The following is a 19299-nucleotide window of genomic DNA, read 5'->3' on the forward strand; positions in this document are numbered from 1 at the left end:
ACTGGAGGTTGCAACCCTGAAAAACATCCCCCAGCTCATGTCACATAAAGTGAAGTAGGAAAAGGTCAGGCTGCTGTGCAACCCTGCTAGCACCTGTCTGGGTCCAGTTGGAATCTCTTTGAATTAAAACAAACCTCTGTCATTTGCTGGTATCCATGAAGAGAGTCTGAATCTGTTTGAATTAACACAAACCTCTTTCATATTCTGATATCCACCAAGAGAGTTTGAATCTGAATTAAAACAAACCTCCATCATTTGCTGCTATCCATGAAGAGAGATTGAATCTGAATTAAAATAAACCTCTATCATTTGCTGCTATCCATGAAAGGAGATGGAATCTGAATTAAAACAAACCTCTATCATTTGCTGGTAGCCATGAAGAGAGATTGAATCTGAATTAACACAAACCTCCCTCATGGACTGATATCCATGAAGAGAGTTTGAATCTGAATTAAAACAAACCTTTATCATGGACTGGTATCCATCAAGACAGTTTGAATCTGAATTAAACCAAACCTCTATCACTTGCTGGTATCCATGAAGAGCAAGTAAGCAGCAACTGCTGAGATCCAAGCAGAAAGATACCTATGGCACAGTTGCAAACTCTTCTTTGAAGCTTTTCAACTGATCTCAGTGAGGAACTTCCAGTTTTCAGGTAGGAAAATACCTTCCTTCTGCCATTCAACATCACTTAATCAATGTATACAGACAACAGAAGCAGCATTTGCAAGGCAACTCAAACCAGCTCCCATCCTGTACCCATCCCAAAGGTGCTCACCTAAGGCTAAACCACACTGGGATGAACACAGAGAGTGGACTCCTTACCTGCCCCCCTTTAGGCTGGTATTTGATGTTCTCTGTGGATCCAATCTTGGATCTGACGTTCTTCAGGTCAGGTAGGGGCTGGTTAATAACTCTCAGCTGCTTGGGGGTAGCTGGAGATTTAGGAGGAGTGCGAATGATGGCAACTTTCTTCTCAGTTGGTACCAGGATGGCAGATTTGGGGGTGCCAGGAGTGTGTGGAGTCCTGGAGTAGCTGGGTGTCCCTGGAGTGCCTGGGGTACGCGAGGCGTAGCTTGGTGGTGTTCCTGGGGTGATGGCAGTGGAACCAGGAGTGGTGGGGGTGGAAGTTCCACTTTTTCCTGCCCTGCTACGAATTGGCTCTGATCCTGCATGCAAGAAGCAAAGCAGCATTAGACCCACAAAAAAACCCACAGGTGGCTCTTCCTCCCTCTGCACCTCCCAAGGATGTATCCCTGGGTGCCCAAGGCAGACAGAGCCCCAAGGTGGCTGTGCTAGTGCTGGAACAGCAGGCTGCACACCTGTCTCTGGGTCTTACTTTCCTAATCAGCCTGCCAGAAGTTATCTTGTCATGTGTGGCTGAGCTGGTAAACTGCCCACATGGTGACTGAGCTCTGGTCTGGAACAAGAGGTGTGCTGCCCACTGCACCTGGGCTGCTTGCAAAGCTCACTGAATGAGGGACAATACCACAGCCAGCTCTCTCTGGGGAAAGGGACAAGAAGCACCCTTGGGTTCTAGCCTTTGGGATTCATCCAACAATCTGACTATGCTGTTACCAAACTGAAGGGATTTGGGCAAGGGTTGGAGAGTGGGAAAAACCCTGATTGTAATCCCAAAACCAAAGGCTGAGAGTGCAGAGTCCTGCAGCTGGGAAGGAAGAAGAAACTGCAGCAGGACAGGTTGGGAGGGGATCTGCTGGAGAGCAGCCCCAAGGAGAAGGAGCTGGGGGTGCTGGTGGACAACAAGTTCTGCATGGGACAGCAATGTGCCCTGGGGGCCAAGAAGGCCAATGGGGTCCTGGGGGGCATTCAGAGGAGTGTGTCCAGCAGAGCCAGGGAGGTTCTCCTCCCCCTCTCCTCTGCCCTGCTGAGACCTCACCTGGAATATTGCATCCAGGTCTGGGCTCCCCAGTTCAGGAGGGACAGGGATCTGCTGGAGAGAGTCCAAGGGAGGGCTGAAGGATGCTGAAGGGACTGGAGCACTGCCTGGGGAGGAGAGGCTGAGAGCCCTGGGGGTGTTTAGTGTGGAGAGGAGAAGACTGAGAGGGGATCTGATCAATGTCTATCAATAGCTGAGGGCTGGGGGTCAGGAGGGAGGGGACAGGGACAGGCTCTGCTCAGTTGTGCCCTGGGATAGGACAAGGGGCAATGGATGGAAACTGCAGCACAGGAGGTTCCACCTCAACATGAGGGGGAACTTCTTTACTGGGAGGGTGACAGAGCACTGGAACAGGCTGCCCAGAGAGGTTGTGGAGTCTCCTTCTCTGGAGCCTTTGCAGCCCTGTCTGGATGTGTTCCTGTGTGACCTGTGCTGGATTCTCTGGTCCTGCTCTGGCAGGGGGTTGGACTGGAAGCTCTCCAGAGGTCCCTTCCAACCCCTAACATCCTCTGATCCTGTGAGTGCCTGGCTGCTGCTGGTCACATACCACTGCTGGTAATGCAGTGCCTGCACTACTCACTTGAACCTGCTGTAGTGTGAGGTGTCCCTGCCCATGGCAGGGGGGTTGGAACTGGATGATCCTTGAGGTCCCTTCCAACTCTAACAATTCTCTGATTCTTTGAACATACTCCACTCTCCCCTCCAGTTTCCCTGAAGGCTTTCTTTCTTTCCGAAGCAACTCTAAACCAGAGCTTTTTCACTGCACAAAAAGAAATGGAAGGATTTTTGGTTTTTCTTTTTCCCCAGCTCCCTACCTCTTTGGTATATTTATTTTTCATTCCTCTGCCCTTCCCCACATGGCAAATGCTCAATGGCCTCTCACTCCCAGGCAGCTGCTGTGCCAGCTGCAGGCCACTCTGCCTACAAAGGGGTTTTGTTTTAGCCTTGGAGCATCATCAAAGAATTTTAAAAGGCTTTTTTTTTTGGTGTGTGTTTGTACAATTTAATCATCTACCTCTCTTCAGCTGTCTTAGAAATGGCTGAGGTTGGTTTCTAAAAGAGGGACAAACCAGGGGAAATCCTGATGGAAAGCAGGGAGCCACATCCAGGTGCTGAGGGCTGAACTGAATGCAAATCTAGCTAAAAGTTCTTGGGTATTTGGTAAAATTCTCTTTGTCCTGTAAGTTCTTTTGGCTTTTGATTTCAGAACTTTGGTTCTCATAAAAGGACCTTTGTGGTTTACTATCCTCAACTTCCCCAATGTGTACTGACTCCACTAGCTAACATTCATAGATTTGTAGAATGGTCTGGGTTGGAAGGGACCTCCAAAGCTCATCCAGTCTAAACCCCCTGCAGTCAGCAGGGACATCCCCAACTAGCTCAGTTTGCCCACAGCCCTGTCCAGCCTCACCTTCAATATCTCCAGGCATGGGGTCTCAACCACCTCCCTGGGCAATCTGGGCCAGTTATTTGCTTGTGTAACTATAGAGTCACCTTAGACGTCCTTTTGGATTCCCAGTGTCCTGCAGCTGTGCCTCCTGAGCTGATGTCGATGGCTGTGCACCCCAGGTCTTACCTGCTGCTTCTCATTCCCTGATGTTTTGCTAGATATTCATAGATTGGGGTTGGCTTGGAAGGGCCCTTGAAGATCATCCAGTTCCCACCACCCTGTCCCACCATGGGACACCTCACAGTACAATTAGAGGTTGGAAGGGACCTCCAGAGATCATCCAGTCCAGAGCAGGATCACTTAGGGTAGTCCTGCACTAGCTGCCCTGCTTTCAGGCCCTTGTTGCTGTGAGTAGAGCCTGTGGGGCTCTGATTTCCATCCCCTAGACCCACCCCTTCTCTGTGCAAGGCACAGTGTGGGAGATGCACCCAGGGTGCCCCAGAGCAGGAGGAGAGGGTTCCTGTGCAGAACACCTACGGGTGGTGCGTCGTACTGAAGAGGGAAGAGATGCTGTGAGGGACAGGGAGTTCTCCTCCCGCTCTCCTGACACACCTCTCCGAGGAGGGAGGATAGAGGAAGGTCTTGGCAGAGAGGAACGCTTCTCAGGGCTCTTGCTCACTCCATCCTGAAAGCAGAGCGAGAAAACAGGAAGGTTTGAGCTGGCAAAACACAGGCAGAGGGATAGGGAACCTCGTCCCATGGGCTCAGCTTACTGCTCACACCACCACCTGGGGGAAAACAGCCACCTCCCACTAGCCGCTCCCACCTGACCCCGGGCGGGCAGGGGGACTTGGCTTCCCTCCCCATGTCGAAGTTTATTACACTCCCACTTCCAGCCCACAACCCTATTTAAGGGGAGCAGCAGGCTACCCTGCTCTTTTTCTCCTGCCTTTGCTTGTCGCTGCCTCCTGCTGATGTGGTGAGCTGCTGACCACAGGATCTGGTCTGCCTCCATGTGTTTGGGAGCCTGTACCCAAGAAATCCACTGCCCTCCAGAGAATCCACTGCCATCTGGGTCTGTATGTAACTCTATTTATCCCTTCCCTTATACCTCTGTAACCTTCTTTTTACTTTAACACCTTTTAGTTTTCATTTAAATTACCTTTTTTTTTTGCTTCCAAGACTCTTCTCTCATTGTTGTACCTCTCTCTTCTTCCCCTGAATTATTGTTTTATTTCTGTTTTCCCCCCTATCAGGGAAGGGGAGAGGGGAAGCAACTTAATTATGTTCCACTGGGCTGTTGGGGGCTGGGGAAAGCTGAAATAGCTACAACCATGAGGGAAAAAAGGTAAGGTGGAGAAGCTGGGATGGAGACTGCCTTGAGAGAATCCATTGCCATCTGTGATCTGGTTCTGTATATAACTCTATTCATCCCTTCCCTTACACCTCTGCAGCCTTCCTTTTACTTACTACCAGGGAAGGGGAGAGGGGAGGCAGCCTAAATCTGTTCCACTGGGCTGTTGGGTGCTGGGGAAAGCTGAAATGGCTACAACCCTGAGGGAAAAGGTAAGGTGGAGAAGCTGGGATGGAGACCGCCAAGCATCTCTTGGCATTCTGACTGCAGCTTTTTCCATGTGGTGCCATGCATGGGCCAGATTTGGTTCCCAGAGCAGTCGGGTTTTGCCCTTATTAGTGGTGGGTAGAACTGCACCCTCCTTCACTGGGGCTCCCAATTTGTTTTCAGAGGACACTACCTGGTTGAAAAAAATGAAAATAATAAAAAAAGAATAAATAAAATCAGATTTTTGGAAGGTGGCAGGAAAATGAGGACTGCTGCTCTTTGCCACTCACCCACCTGCAAATGGGTGCAGCTTCTGAGCGGTCCATACCACCAACAGAAAAAAAAAATAAAAGAAAAAAAACAAAAACGTCCTTTGGGTTCTAACTTACTGCCCTTAGGCTTCCTGTGGACAATCTACTGGCTCTGTCCATCGTGTAGTGCAAATCTTGCAGCCTGATCCTGTGCTGCTTTCCTGCCACTGCAGTAAGCTTTGCAGAGAGTTACTCCAACTCAGAAGGCAGAGAGGGTGTTCCAGGAGGATCACCTACAAATCTCCAAGCTGACTCTCTCATGACCAGCTCTGCTACCTTACCTGAGCATCTGATTTTGAGCAGGGCAAGCAGTCTCTGGGGGCTGCTGAGGAGGGCTGTACGGAATAAGTGCCTGTATGGAGCCAAGTGGCCCCTGGAGCAGTCAGTGAGCAAGCTGAGCTGGGCCTTGGAGGAAGCAATGACTTTGCTCTAGACTTTGAGTTCCTTTGAGTTCCTTTGGGTTCTAACTTACTGCCCTTAGGCTTCCTGTGGAGAATCTCCTGGCTCTGTCCATCTTGTAGAGCAAATCTTGCAGCCTGAGCCTGTGCTGCTTTCCTGCCACTGCAGCTGCAGTAAGCTTTGCAGAGAGTTACTCCAATTCAGAGGGCAGAGAGGGTGTCCCAGGGGGATCACCTACAAATCTCCAAGCTGAATCTCTCTTGACTAACTCTGCTACCTTACCTGAGCATCTGATTTTGAGCAGGGCAAGCAGTCTCTGGGGGCTGCTGAGGAGGGCTGTACAGAGTAAGTGTCTGTATGGAGCCAAGTGGCCCCTGGAGCAGTTAGTGAGCAAGCTGAGCTGGGTCTTGGAGGAAGCAATGACTTTGCTCTAGACTTTGAGGCAGGAATCTTTGACAAAGAGGCAGTCTAGTCATGAGAAAACAAACAAAAGAGAACACAACATGAAGCTGAACAAAAGGAAAATGCATGCAACATGGACAAAAAAAAAAAAAACAAAAACCAAACAACAAAACAAACCCCCAAGCAAACAAAACTAAAACAAAAGAAAAGCCAAGCTCTGAATGAGTCCTTTTCCTGTGCCTGGTAATGGTGCCTGTGCAGTGCTGACAGGAATGGGAATTTAAGATCTGTGTTGTTTGAAACCTTCTGGCTCTGGACTGGGTCACTGATTCTAGGAAGTGCCTTTTCCTGCAGAGTGTAGAAGGCTCTGGGCTGGAAGGGACCCCCAAAGGTCATCCAGTCCAACCGCATCTGCAGTCAGCAGGGATGTCCTCAACTAGGTCAGGCTGCCCAGAGCTCTCTCAAGCCTCACCTTGAATTTGTCTTGTGTTAATAAGGTAAAATTGGTGCCAGTCATGGCATGTAATTGGTACAATTGCTTGTTGGCTGCCTTGGAAGCAAGTGCTAAGCTGCCCGAGCACCAAGAGACCCCAGTCCTTTAAAACTGAAGTGGTGCATTTGAAATGAAGCCCTTCCAGGTTACACTCAAGAATAAAACAGAGGGAATCATAACAGCAGAGGCACAGGACTGCTTCTACAGCAGGACAAGGCAGCAGAGTGTGTCTTGTACCTCTGTATACACAGGAAACCCCCAACCCTGCCCAGACATTCTCTGCTTTTGGGGTCACTTCCCATTTTATATTGACAAGGTGGAGTCCTGGGATGAGGAAACCTACACATGGTTGAAAGGCTGGCACCAGTATGCCACTGTGAGCAGGCTCTTGTCTGAGTCTTGTTCAGCAGCTTTGATGGTGCCATGGACAGTGGCACTGAGTGCACCCTTAGCAAGTTTGCTGATGGCACCAAGCTGTGTGGTGCAGCAGACAGGCTGGAGGGAAGGGAAGCATCCAGAGGGACCTGGACAGGCTGCAGAGCTGGACCCAAGCCAACCTCATGAGGTACAAGACGACCAAGTGCAAGGTCCTGCAGCTGGGTCAGGGCAATCCCAGGCACTGATAAAGGTTGGGCAGGGACTGGCTGGAGAGCAGCCCTGAAGAAAAGGCCTTGGGGGTGCTGGGGGATGAGAAGCTCAGCAGGAGCCAGCAGTGAGCACTTGCAGCCCAGAGAGCCAAGCAGAGCCTGGGCTGCAGCAAGAGAAGTGTGGCCAGCAGGGCCAGGGAGGGGATTCTCCCCCTCTGCTCCACTCTGCTCAGACCACACCTGGAGCTCTGGGTCCAGTTCTGGAGCCTCTGTTCCAGGAAGGATCTGGAGGTGCTGGAAGGTGTCCAGAGAAGGGCCACGAGGATGAGCATAAGGCTGGAGCTGCTCTGCTCTGGAGACAGACTGAGAGAGTTGGGGTTGTGCAGTCTGGAGAAGAGAAGGCTCTGAGGAGACCTTCTTGTGGCCTTCCAGGATCTGAAGGAGGCTCCAAGAAAGCTGGGGAGGGACTTTTGAGGGTGTCAGGGAGTGATAGGACTGGGGAGGATGGAAAAAGAGTTGAAATGGGTAGTTTCAGATTGGATGTTAGGAAGTTTTTCCCCATGAGGGTGGTGAGACACTGGCAGAGGTTGCCCAGGGAGGTGGTGGAAGCCTCATCCCTGGAGGTTTTTGCAGCCAGGCTGGATGTGGCTGTGAGCAACCTGCTGGAGTGTGAGGTGTCCCTGCCCATGGCAGGGGGGGTTGGAACTGGCTGAGCCTTGAGGTCCCTTCCAACCCTGACAGTTCTGTGATTCTATGATTGTCTTGTTATAGATCAGCACTCAGGTCTCAGTTAACAAACTCCTAACAACTCTTACAAGGATTGAAGTTATTTCACTCCTTGCAATGATTGAAACTGCTGCTGAAGCTCTGTGGAGGCAGAGTATCTATGCTGGGTGGCTCCAAGGAGCAGACATCCTGCAAGCACCTTCCACCTGCTTATCTGAACCTGAGATGCAACCAAGCAGGTCCAGTTTGGGGCCTAAATGTTCACTCAGTGGCCTTTTTACAGCTTGTGGGTCATGCAAAGTATTTCCCCTAACGAGCCTGGAAAACTCCTAGGGATTCAGATTCCAGGTGGTGCAAAGACCTTTTCCTTTTCCCTCATTGTGCATGCAGTTATATTCCATGAAGATGTGCATCCAGTGGGGATATTGAAGATGGGGGAGACTGAGAGCCTTCAATGGAACAGCTTGGGGAAAGGCATGACCTTGAGCTAATGATCCCCCTTCAGTGCTCCTTAGGGAGCAAGGCACTTCTCAGCATCAATAATGGCAACAGAATCTGGCCCAGCCAGGTTTCAGTGATGTGCTCAGGAATGGGAGAGCAAGCAGAGAACCCAAGTGCCTCAATCCCTGCCTGTGCTTTACCCACACAGCTATTCTTATGCCACTTTACCATTGACGTCTGTTGTAATCCATGTTGCATGTAATCCATGGAGGTGCCAGCCTGCAGAAGACAAGGATCTGTGTAACCCTAGGAGGCAGGGACTGCTGAAATTGGGATGTAGAAAGCTCACTGCACTTTGGAAGTGTTCCTAAGAGGACTTGCTGCCACAGGCACAGAGCAGATGGAACTGCTTAGCCTCTTCTGCCCTCACTCTGCCAAGCAGCCTGCAAGCTGTAGTTTGAAGATGGGTAACAAACCTGACTGGGTTGAATGATCTAACATTACCAGCGGAGAGGAAAAGGCTGCACTTGAAGGACACAGAAGCAGAAAGTCAGGAAGAGAGAGGTACAACAGCAGGAAGGGAGAGGTCTGTGTGTGAAGCCAAGGCACCATCCATGTGCAAGGGTTGTATGAGTGTGGCAAGCAGAGGAGGGAGTCAACAGGCAGAGAAAGCAAGCAGGGGGCAGGCTTCCAAGCTTTCCTCTAAGGTGGGTAGGAAGCACATCATGGTTGTGCAGTGCTTGTACTGAGAGCGCTCCTTGGCCAGAGATGACTCTGACAACGGGCTAGCATTGAATTCTCTTGCAGAAGTGTTGATCATCTCCCAGGAAAAAGGCAGTATCAAACCATACTCTTGCCTCAGACCAGAAGCCTGCCCAGGTGTTTCTTACTGCACTAGTAAAAAGCTCCAGCAGTTATAAGCTGAAATGGGTCAGACCTGAAAAACCACCTGAAACCCAGAACCCATGGGTTCTGAATCTGGGTCTAAAGTTCACAGCTCCTCCAATCACTTGTGCTGCTCTGATCACTAACAGCCTCTTAAAAGAACATGCAGTACTTAGGAGCCAGAGCTCTTTTTCTCCCCTTAAAGAACTGACAGTCTGGTTAGACAGATGAAACAAATCAGCTGTGGAATACAGTAGGAAATGTAGAGAATCCTAAGGAACTTCTTCATTGCTAATGGTGTGCTGCAGGTGTGAATGGTTGGTGGTTGTGTAAAAGAGAGCTGTATGGCAGGATAGAGAAAGGAGGTTGGTTTCCCAGGGCAGGAAGAGTGGAAGGTCTGCATGGGAGCAAGGCAGAGATGCACTGAAGCATTTGCTGAAGGAAACTGAGCAGAGCAGAGGGAGCACAACAGGCTGCAGAGCAGCTCTAGGCAGGACACAGAACTGTCACGTGAAACCTCTGACAGAAGTCAGCCTTCAGGACGTAGGAAATGCTACTGGCCAGTGACTGCTACACAAGCATCACCTCTGCTGCATGCAAGGCTGTGTGATGGTGCTTCAGGAGACAGCCCCCCCCAGGGAGTCCAGCTGAGGGAGGTGGCAGTCTGGAGCTGGGTGCTGCAGGAAGGACCAAGATGCAGTTTATCCTGCAGCGTCTGTGTGCCCACAATGGACCTGCAGACTGTCATCAGCTGGGACTGTAACTCAGAGGCTCTTCAGGAGAGGTGGCTTTAATTACCCTTCTAAATGAATGATGGACAGGGTAAACCAGTTCTCAATGGAACACACACTTCCAATGGAACACACAACGACCTGATGGATCACCACCCAAAAAAACAAGCTCTGAAATGAGGACAGAAAGGAGAGGATAAAGATGATTGAGAAGATGATTTTACTCACTGAGAGTCTTTCCTTTGCTTGTTTAAATACACCAGGAGCCTGGTTTGTTTCACCACCTGCTGCTGAGAGACCCAAAGAAAGACCTGGTAGTTAAAAACAATTATAATCAAAGCATTTCCACTTTAGTACACTTCTTAGAACCACTAAATGCCTTGGAACTACTGTGCCAAGCAGTTACTTTGTGAGTTACTCTTAGTGAACTGTATGTTGAAATGTAGCTGTCTTAGGAGGGTCCTGCATTCATCATGCTTGAGGTAAAAAGGGATTCTACACGTTTTAGACCAATCCAAGCCTCGTATTCCTCTTCCTAGAAGTCTAGAAACGACAGGGAAAAGTTTAAGAAGCAACTGACAGCTCTCAGAGGCTCTAGTTCTGAAGGTCAATCCTCCCAACACCTTAGCATCCTGATTTTCAGGCCTGTCCACTCAAAAGTCAGACAGATTCTCTAAGTACTCCACAAAATGCAAGTTGGAAGAGAGGACCCCCAAAAATCAAAATGCTGGCCAGCATTCCCAACAGAAAGTGAGAGATCCACTGCTGGATTGTCATCCTAGTTCCATCACCAAGGTCAGCGCACTGTGGCTCAACTAAGCCCTCAGGCTTCAGCGATTCCAAGGGGGACATCAGGGATGCTAACTGCATGAATGTCATTAATCTGCTACGACACTGATGGAAGATTTGTTTTTCCCTCTCCCACTTAGATCCCACCCTTGTGGAAGGTTTTGGAGAAGGGCTGCATTTTGGAAAGCAGGTTCTTCACTTCCAATCCAGAGCTGCTGCTGCTCAGGAAGTGACTTGCCACGCAAAAAGCTGGATATGAAAAATCTTTTGGCACCTGTGTGCCAGGGCAGCAGCAGGACACTAGTCACAGATGACAGCCTTTGGCTGCACACCCAACTGCCTTCCAGCTGCAGAACCACCCCCGATGTATCATGCAGGGCAGAACTGATTCATTTTCTCCTTTCCCCTGTGCAGTTCCGAGGTGTGGTGAAACAGACCCCTGGTTTTCTGCCATACTTCCCACTCTAGTTCTGCCCTCTTTTATATCTATCTATCTATCTATCTATCTATCTATCTATCTATCTATCTATCTCTCTGCCTATATATTTTTATATCTATATACATATATATCTATCTACCTATCTATACACCTATATATCTACCTATATATATATTTATATATCTATATATTTATATACCTATGTATCTACATATCTATATGTCTATATATCTATATACCTATAGACCTATATATCTATATACCTATATATCTATATACCTATATACTATATATATCTATTTATCTATAGACCTATAGACCTATATACCTATCTATATACCTATATATCTATATACCTATATATGTATTTATCTATACACCTATAGACCTATATACCTATATATATTTATCTATATATCTATACACCTATAGACCTATATACCTATATATCTACATATTTATTACATATCTATATATCTATATACCTATGTATCTACATATCTAGGCGTCTATATATCCATGTATCTATATAGCTATATATATATCTATATACCTATACATCTATATATCTATCTACCTATGTATCTACATATCTATATGTATGTCTGTCTGTCTATCTATCTATCTACCTATCTATCTCTGTATCTCTATCCATATACAGATACATATATATGTGTATCTCTCTCTATATATATTAGTAATTGAAGGAGCAGGTGAGCAAATTGGTGAGGAGGACAAGAGCACCTAAGTGAGGCAAAGAATATCTCACTCTGTGCTCCAGCTCCTCTCAATTTGCAACAGGGGTTAAGTGCAGCCCAGCCTACTTGCATCACGTTTTACCACACCCTGTCACTGCTGGGTTCAGTCTGCTCTGTGCCTCTCCTAACTCATCAGCTCCTTTCCTCCTTCTCCAGCCAGGCAGAACAGCTGTGCTGCTTGTGCTGACTTACCTGAGAGCACCACAGCTTCTCCCTCTGAACAAAAGAGCTCTACAGGCTCCGCTGCCAGCTTTAACTACATGCCCCAACGTGTTGCACCTCAGGCAGGGACCCCAAAATTGAAGAGAAGGGGCCCCAAAATTGAAGAGAAGGGACAGAAATATGTCGCCCAGGGACTCCCCCACCTAGAGCCATCACTGTCCTGACCTTGCCACCGTAAGCACTCCTCTGCTGGGCACCACTCCCTTGGCATCTCAGGGCCACAGCCACTAACCAAGCACGAGGCGGGTTGGAGCTCCGCTCGTGGCACTACAACAGCCAAGGCAAAGGCTTCACATCTCTTCCCTCACAGCTTGGGCATGCAGCTTGGTAAAACAGCAAGGATGAGTCTCTTACAAAGCACTCCCTCCCTTGTGGATATGGCACTGTAAGTTACCAGTGCTTACCAGTGACATGGGAATTTTCTTCCGGTATTGGAGAGAAATAGGGGAAAGTTGTCATTTCCTGGGCCACTATGCAGAAAATATGAGCAAATATTAACATTTTTTTCCTTCTTTTTTTTTTTTTTTTTGGTAGACACTTTTTATGTTATGATTGGACATGTTCCAGTTTCAAGCCACAGTAAATTCAACATGGAGGTTTTTCACTGCCTGCAGAACACTCAAAGCTGTATAGGCTGCTGTGGGGGCTCCACTGGCCAGGTATCCCTAAAGGTGGCAAGACATCCCCAACAGAACACACTTGAGATTTGGAAATGGCTGCAAGAAACAGTGCTGTACTTCATGGCAAAGGCAAATGGGAGAGAGGCAGTATCCTCCTAAATTCTAGCTCCTGCAAGAGCTGCACAACTGCTTCAGGCTCAGGGAATATGTAGCTTAACATAGGGTTACAGTTGGAAGGGGGAACTTTAGCCTAGATCCTGACTGCAAAGACTGAAGGTAAAATAAATTACCATTGGATGCAAAAGGAAAATAATGCTAAGGTCTATAGAATTCACTGGATTGCTAATAGGGATATAGAGTAGAGCCACAGACAGCTCTTGCTCTCTTTTCTTCTTCTGCCCCTTCTGCTTGCAACTTCTCTCTCTCCCTTCCATGGCCTTGCCAGGGGATCTGTGTTCTGACTCATGTGTAAGATAAGAGGAAGGAGGGAGGGGGTGGGAGAGGTGGTGATCAGTCCTCTGGCTCCATCCAGGGAGGTCTGAGGAGTTTCTTTGCTGTTTATAAATTATAAGTATCTATCTATATTGTATCTTTTGTACATATCCATTGCATTGCATATGTCTAGATTGTAGTTTTGCTTGTAAATAGAGAGCTTCATTTGCTCCCATCTCAATCTGAGCTAAGCCTGGCAATTTTAGTTTGAAGGGGGGGAGGGGTAGTTGTCCAAATTAGTTTGGAAGGGTGGTGGTAATTTCAACCCCCCCCACATATGGCCACCTGCAGTCTTAGTGCATCTCAGGACTGTGACTCCTCGTGGCCTCCTCCCAGGTTCCATCAGAAAGTGTGTATCTATCTATCTATCTATCTATCTATCTATCTATCTATCTATCTATCTATCTATCTATCTATCTATCTATCTATCTAAGAGGTAGGATAAATGAAGGAATCCTATGAATTTTCCAGCATAGTGAAACATTCTCAAAGGTGTTTCTCTTGACTTTGTGGTGAGGTTCAAGTCCCTCTGCTTTAGAGCCCAACCCTCAAAGTTCAACCAGCACTACCCAAAATGTTACGGTGGGTTTGGGTCCGTCGTGATGGTTGCTCTCCACCTTGGGTTTCAAGTGCAGGGGGAGGTCAGTTTTGTACTGCATTTTTCACTTGGACTAATCCATCTGCCCTGCTAGGTATTGGAGTGAGAGAGAAAAAGCTCTGACAGTTGCCAGGCAGCACTCACTTAAGGCACTGCGCAAGTCTATTGGCATGGTAGAGGCCAGAAGGGTTCAGTGGTGTTAGTGGCAGAGTATCTGAGGGCAACACAGCACTGACCACATGGCTGTGAAGGCATAGATGAAGTTCAGAACACTGCAAATCTGACACTTTTTTTGCTTTGTGGTTTTTTTTTTTTCCCCTCCCATTTCCAGCACTTGTTGAACCCCTTGGGTCTTTTGAAAGACTATGTGAATTATGGGTGATAACTTCTGAGCTGATCAAGCTGTGCTTCAGCAGACACCAAGAGCTGGTAAGAAGAGTTAGTTTAATCCTTTTTAAAAATTCCTCACTCACTCACTTTGAGTAGTTCCAGCCCACAGTGTGAGTCAGGGCAGCCCAGAGATTGAGCTGAGGATATATAGAGGGGTCTGGACCAGCCTTTCCATCCCTGGCTCCCTTTCCCACAAGGGTAGAAATGGAAAAAAAGAGCAAATTTCCTGGTAGGAGCAAAACAGTGGCACTGAGTGTTTTGTTCTGCAGCCCTAGTGGAACCCAACCAGGAGGCAATAGAGATGAGGCTTGGTGCTAAAGCTGCCCTCACAGAACTGCCTCTAACTGTCCCTCCACTCAGTCCTGCACACCAAGAAAGGTCTGAATTTCAAACAGGAGTGACTAATGGGTGCCAAAGGGGATGGGAAGGCCTTCTCAGCAACCCTTTTGGTACTGCACTGTGTAACTGTGCACAGGATGGGTAAGAAGCCCTGCTCTTAATTTCTAAGCCGTGAGAAGAGGTCTTGTGGAAGTTCTGCATTGCTCTGCAGGGTTCTTCCCTCAACAGCCCTGGTTTCCCTCGTGAACAAACTGCACTGCATCATGCAGCTGTGCTGCCTGGCAGCAGAACAGGCCTCTTTCAGCAGCTTTTAAGATCTCAGGAAAGCTAAGAGGTTTATCTTTCCACCCTCAACTGACAGGAGCAACAAACAGTACGATGAAAATGCTGAAAGTGCTCTTTCCCCCCCCCGCCCCCCCTTTTTTTTTGTGCTCTAAATGGCACACCTCTCAAGATGTAACAGGAATCATTTGTTCCATCCTTTCATCTTCCTCTAGCAAATATTAAGTTTGGGGTTTGGGTTTTTTTTTTTTGTTTTGTTTTGTTTTGTTTTGTTTGTTTTTTTGCTTGGAATGCATTCGTAGTGTGAGCCCAGATTTCTTCTCTCTCAGCTTCATTCTGCATGTGGCTGGATTCCCCCTGTGGATTTTGACTGTACAGCATAAACATCAGTGACAGCTTGGGAAGTATCAATGCAGATAACATCAATCAACAAAAAAAATATCAGTTTGAAACACTTCTTATTATGCATGAGAGTGCAAAAAAAGCAAGCAATCAAGCAGCAAAAGAATGGAAATGCATACCATGGTTTGAGCTGTCAACATTTTTCCCACCAGAAAGGTAAAAAAAGAGTAATGAAAAGAAAAAACAACAACTCATCAACCAGCCAGCCAAAACAGAAATGAAAACAACACCCAAATGATGAGTAGAAGCTTCCTACAACACCACACTATAAGCACGATGCCAAGTTACAACCACAGCACTCAGAGGTCCAAGCAAATGGACAAAGCAGAAATGGTCGCAGCCTCTGTTAAACAAGGACTAAGGAAAGAACGGAAAGAAAGATGATACCAAGGGAAGAAATAAAAGATGATACCAAGGAAAGAAAGGAAAACAAAGATGATAGCAAGGAAAGAAAGCAAAGAGAGATGGTGCCAGGGGAAGAAAGCAAAGAGAGATGATACCAAGGAAAGCAAGCAAAGAAAAGATGATACCAAGGAAGGAAAGCAAAGAAAGATGATAGCAAGGAAAGAAAACAAAGCAAAGATGATACCAAGGAAAGAAAGCAAAGAGAGATGATAGCAAGGAAAGAAAGCAGAAAAAGTTGATATCAAGGAACAAAAGAAAAGAGAGATGATATCAAAGCAAGAAAGCAAAGAAAGATGATATCAAGGAAAGAAAGAAAATATGATACCAAGGAAGGAAAGGAAAACAAAGATGATGCCAAGGAAAGAAAGCAAAGCAAAAATGGATAGCAAGGAAACAAAACAAAGCAAAGATGGATAGCAAGGAAACAAAACAAAGCAAAGATGGATAGCAAGGAAACAAAACAAAGCACAGATGGATAGCAAGGAAAGAATGCAAAGAGATATGATCCCAAGGAAAGAAAGAAAATATGATAGCAAGGAAAGAAAGCAAAGAGGGATAATACCAAGGAAACAGAGATGATATCAAGGCAAGAAAACAAAGCAAAGATGATACCAAGGAAAGAAAGCAAAGAGAGATGATACAAACCACTAAACTAAGCAATGTCACTGGTGAAGGCTGATATTCTCGATGGGAAAATAAACAAATGCATAAACAAATCAATAGAGAAGCTGCTATAGCCATGAGATTCACAGAAAAACCAAAATGGGACTCAAAAGAAATATGTCTATGTTTGCCAGCCACATTGCATAACTGAACAGAACGCAGTCACCTGTCTGCTTCCGTTTAACACAGGCGAGATGAGTTGGTCTAGTATATTTGATAGCAGGTTTTAAAATGATTTTCCTGGAAGGAGAGTGGGCCTGAACTTCATTTTTTTTAGCAAGTTCAGCTTTCTTATACACTGCTATAGACACAAAGAAAAGAAAAAACAAAACAAAACAAAAAACAACAGAATCAGGAGATGAACCCACCAACCAGTTTCATATGACAACACATCACGGGGCAGCTCCAACCCCACACCTCGCTGCTCCTACTTGGGGTACACAAAGGGGAAGCTGGAAGAAGTGTGGGGGGGAAGCACTGGGGATGGGGGATCAGTGGGGGAGCCTCCAGGGAAATGGGGGCCGGGGTGGAGGAGTGAGCCTTGCACACAGGGCTTTGCATACAGTCGTACAATGTCTCGTTCAACAGTACCGCCGCTCATAACTGTCAGGGTACACAGCAGCTACAGGGAGGCAACCAGGTAGGGCTGCTGCACACACAGCAGCTCCAAGGTGGGAACCAGGTAGGGCTACTACAAGGTGGGAACCAGGTGGCGCTGCACATGCAGCAGCTCCAAGGTGGGAACCAGGTAGGGCTGCTCCAAGGTGGGAACCAGGTAGGGCTGCACAAATAGCAGCTCCAAGGTGGGAACCAGGCAGGGCTGCACACATAGCAGCTCCAAGGTGGGAACCAGGCAGGGCTGCACACACAGCAGCTCCAAGGTGGGAACCAGGCAGGGCTGCACACATAGCAGCTCCAAGGTGGGAACCAGGTAGGGCTGCACATTCAGCAGCTCCAAGGTGGGAACCAGGTAGGGCTGCACACATAGCAGCTCCAAGGTGGGAACCAGGCAGGGATGAACATTCAGCAGCTCCAAGGTGGGAACCAGGCAGAGCTGAACATTCAGCAGCTCCAAGGAGGTAACCAGGTAGGGCTGCTTCATGGTGGGAACCAGGTATGGCTGCACACATAGCAGCTCGAAGGTGGGAACCAGGTAGGGCTGCACAATAGTTTAAATTAAAGAAAAAAAAGGATAGAACAAAAATATATTGTAATAGGGAGTGTTAAATGAACCTTTTTTCCTTCTCACTTCATCTCTGGAGAGTGTGCTAGGTTCCTTTTTAGCTATTTTCCTTTCAGGAGTAGAAATCCTGCCTCTCCCAGTTTTAAAAGGTTTCTCTTTTTTATGCTTATCGAGAGATGATCTTCGCAATTCTCTCTCTGCCTTCTCCTCTTTAGGAACAGGCTCTAACTGTTCAGTCATGATGCTCCTATCATCATCTGTAGGATCAGAGCAAATTATAACAACAAGAGATTAGTAAGGGATGTTAACAAACACTGCTGTGGAGCAGGGAAAAGAAATATTTGAGGACAGAGCAGATGGAGCAATCAAGAACAGGCAGGTTACCTTAGTGGTTTTTTTTCTGAGACATGCTGAGATTACTGTTAGGACTATAATAATTCTGCTTTTTTTTTCTTTCTCTCTTTTTTTTTTTTTTTGATCATTAGGATTTGGAAGCAAAAAAAACTATTGGACAGACGAAACAGAAAGGATAATGCACACCTTGAGTATCTGCCCAGAGACTGTCTGTGTCCATGATGGAGTCGTCGATGGTCGTTTCGTCCTTGTAATCGTCGCACGTCTCCGTCTTGTAGTCGGTGAGCAGGATTTCTTCTCTCTGGGGTGAAGCAGGAGCTTCTGGGGAGCCCTCCTTCGGCTCAGCTTGAATGTCAGCCACCTCCTCCACCTCCAGCTCCTCTTCGGCCTGGGAGTCCCCAGTTTCGACGTCTTCGGGCTGCGTGGCGGCAAAGCGCACACTGTGCGAGGCAGACTCGCCCTCATCCACCGTTGTCTGTACCACTGTGATGAAGTCATCCTCTACGGTCACCACCGATTCGATAACGCCCTTCAGCTCAGGCACTGATTCTGGGCTGCCTTTGGCCAGCACCTCTTCAGCAGCAGCTCTCCCAGAGTCTCTTTCTTGGGGCACTTCCGATACGAAGCGCTGTTTATCCTCTTCTTTTTCTTCTTGCCCTCCTTCGACCTCCTCTTCCTCCTGTCCTTCCCCTGTTGCGGTCCCAGCCGAGCCTTCGCAGGGCAGCAGCTGTTGGATGTCTGTGGGTTGCACAGCTCTATCAGGAATCTTTTCAGTTCCTTCTGCAGGCTGTGGTATGCTCTCCATCTGAATCTCAGCAGGCTCTTCCTGGAGAGGCTCAGCTTTTGGCAGGAGCTCCGCAGAAGGCTCCTTTGCTGCTAGCTGCGTAACCAACTCTTCCCCTGGCACAGGAGGTTTTGGAGGTTCTGCTTTGATATCCTCTGGTTTCAAGGATTCTCCATTCAAGCCTTCCTGGGTCTGGTCATGCTCTCCACTCGATTCATAAGACTCCTCCTTATCAACTGCTTCTTGATGAACCAGATCAGGCTTGGTTACTTTCTCCTTAATTTCTGTTTCTGACAGCTTGGTGCCATCTTTCGCGTAACTCGGCTCGGTCTTGGAAAGCACGTCTGCATCCTTTGCTTCCCTGGCCAGGATGGTCTGATCTTTCTGCTGAGTGTCTTTGGGTTCAGGCTCTGCTCTTTTAACAGAGGCTTTGTCCTTCCCTGAAGGAAGAGAAACAACCTCGCTGATTTTAGCCTCTAACTGACTCTGGTATTCCTGGTCAGCTCTCCTCGCGGCCACCTCCATATCGTGCTTTATAGCATTGTAATCTGGTTTAATTACAGCTTCTACCTCAGCTATTTCAGGAAGGATACTGAGAGCCTTTTCCTCCTTCTCCATCAGCAGAGAAACAGCATCCTTTCCTATTGCTAGCTCTGAAGCTTGTATCCTGCCATACATGGCATCATCAGCTACACGAACTTTGTCAGCCACGCTTTCTTCTTTCAGTTCTAAGATCGCCTCAGGTCTGGGCTT

The 19299-nt window shown here is 47.6% G+C and overlaps 1 protein-coding gene across 1 annotated transcript in view; it reads right to left on the bottom strand.

Moving 5' to 3' along the window:
• The window catches only part of MAP2 (microtubule associated protein 2), a 98815-nt gene that overhangs the window by 19843 nt on the left and 59673 nt on the right, over window positions 1-19299 (bottom strand). The window contains exons 5-10 of the mRNA XM_054380878.1: window positions 17949-19262; window positions 17459-17665; window positions 16392-16526; window positions 10055-10116; window positions 3828-3975; window positions 826-1169 (exon numbers count right to left, since the gene is read on the bottom strand). Coding sequence (XP_054236853.1) covers window positions 826-1169; window positions 3828-3975; window positions 10055-10116; window positions 16392-16526; window positions 17459-17665; window positions 17949-19262 — 2210 coding nt within the window. The remainder of the gene's footprint in view (window positions 1-825; window positions 1170-3827; window positions 3976-10054; window positions 10117-16391; window positions 16527-17458; window positions 17666-17948; window positions 19263-19299) is intronic.

This window comes from Indicator indicator, chromosome 5 (assembly GCF_027791375.1).
Source record: "Indicator indicator isolate 239-I01 chromosome 5, UM_Iind_1.1, whole genome shotgun sequence".
NCBI lineage: Eukaryota > Metazoa > Chordata > Aves > Piciformes > Indicatoridae > Indicator > Indicator indicator.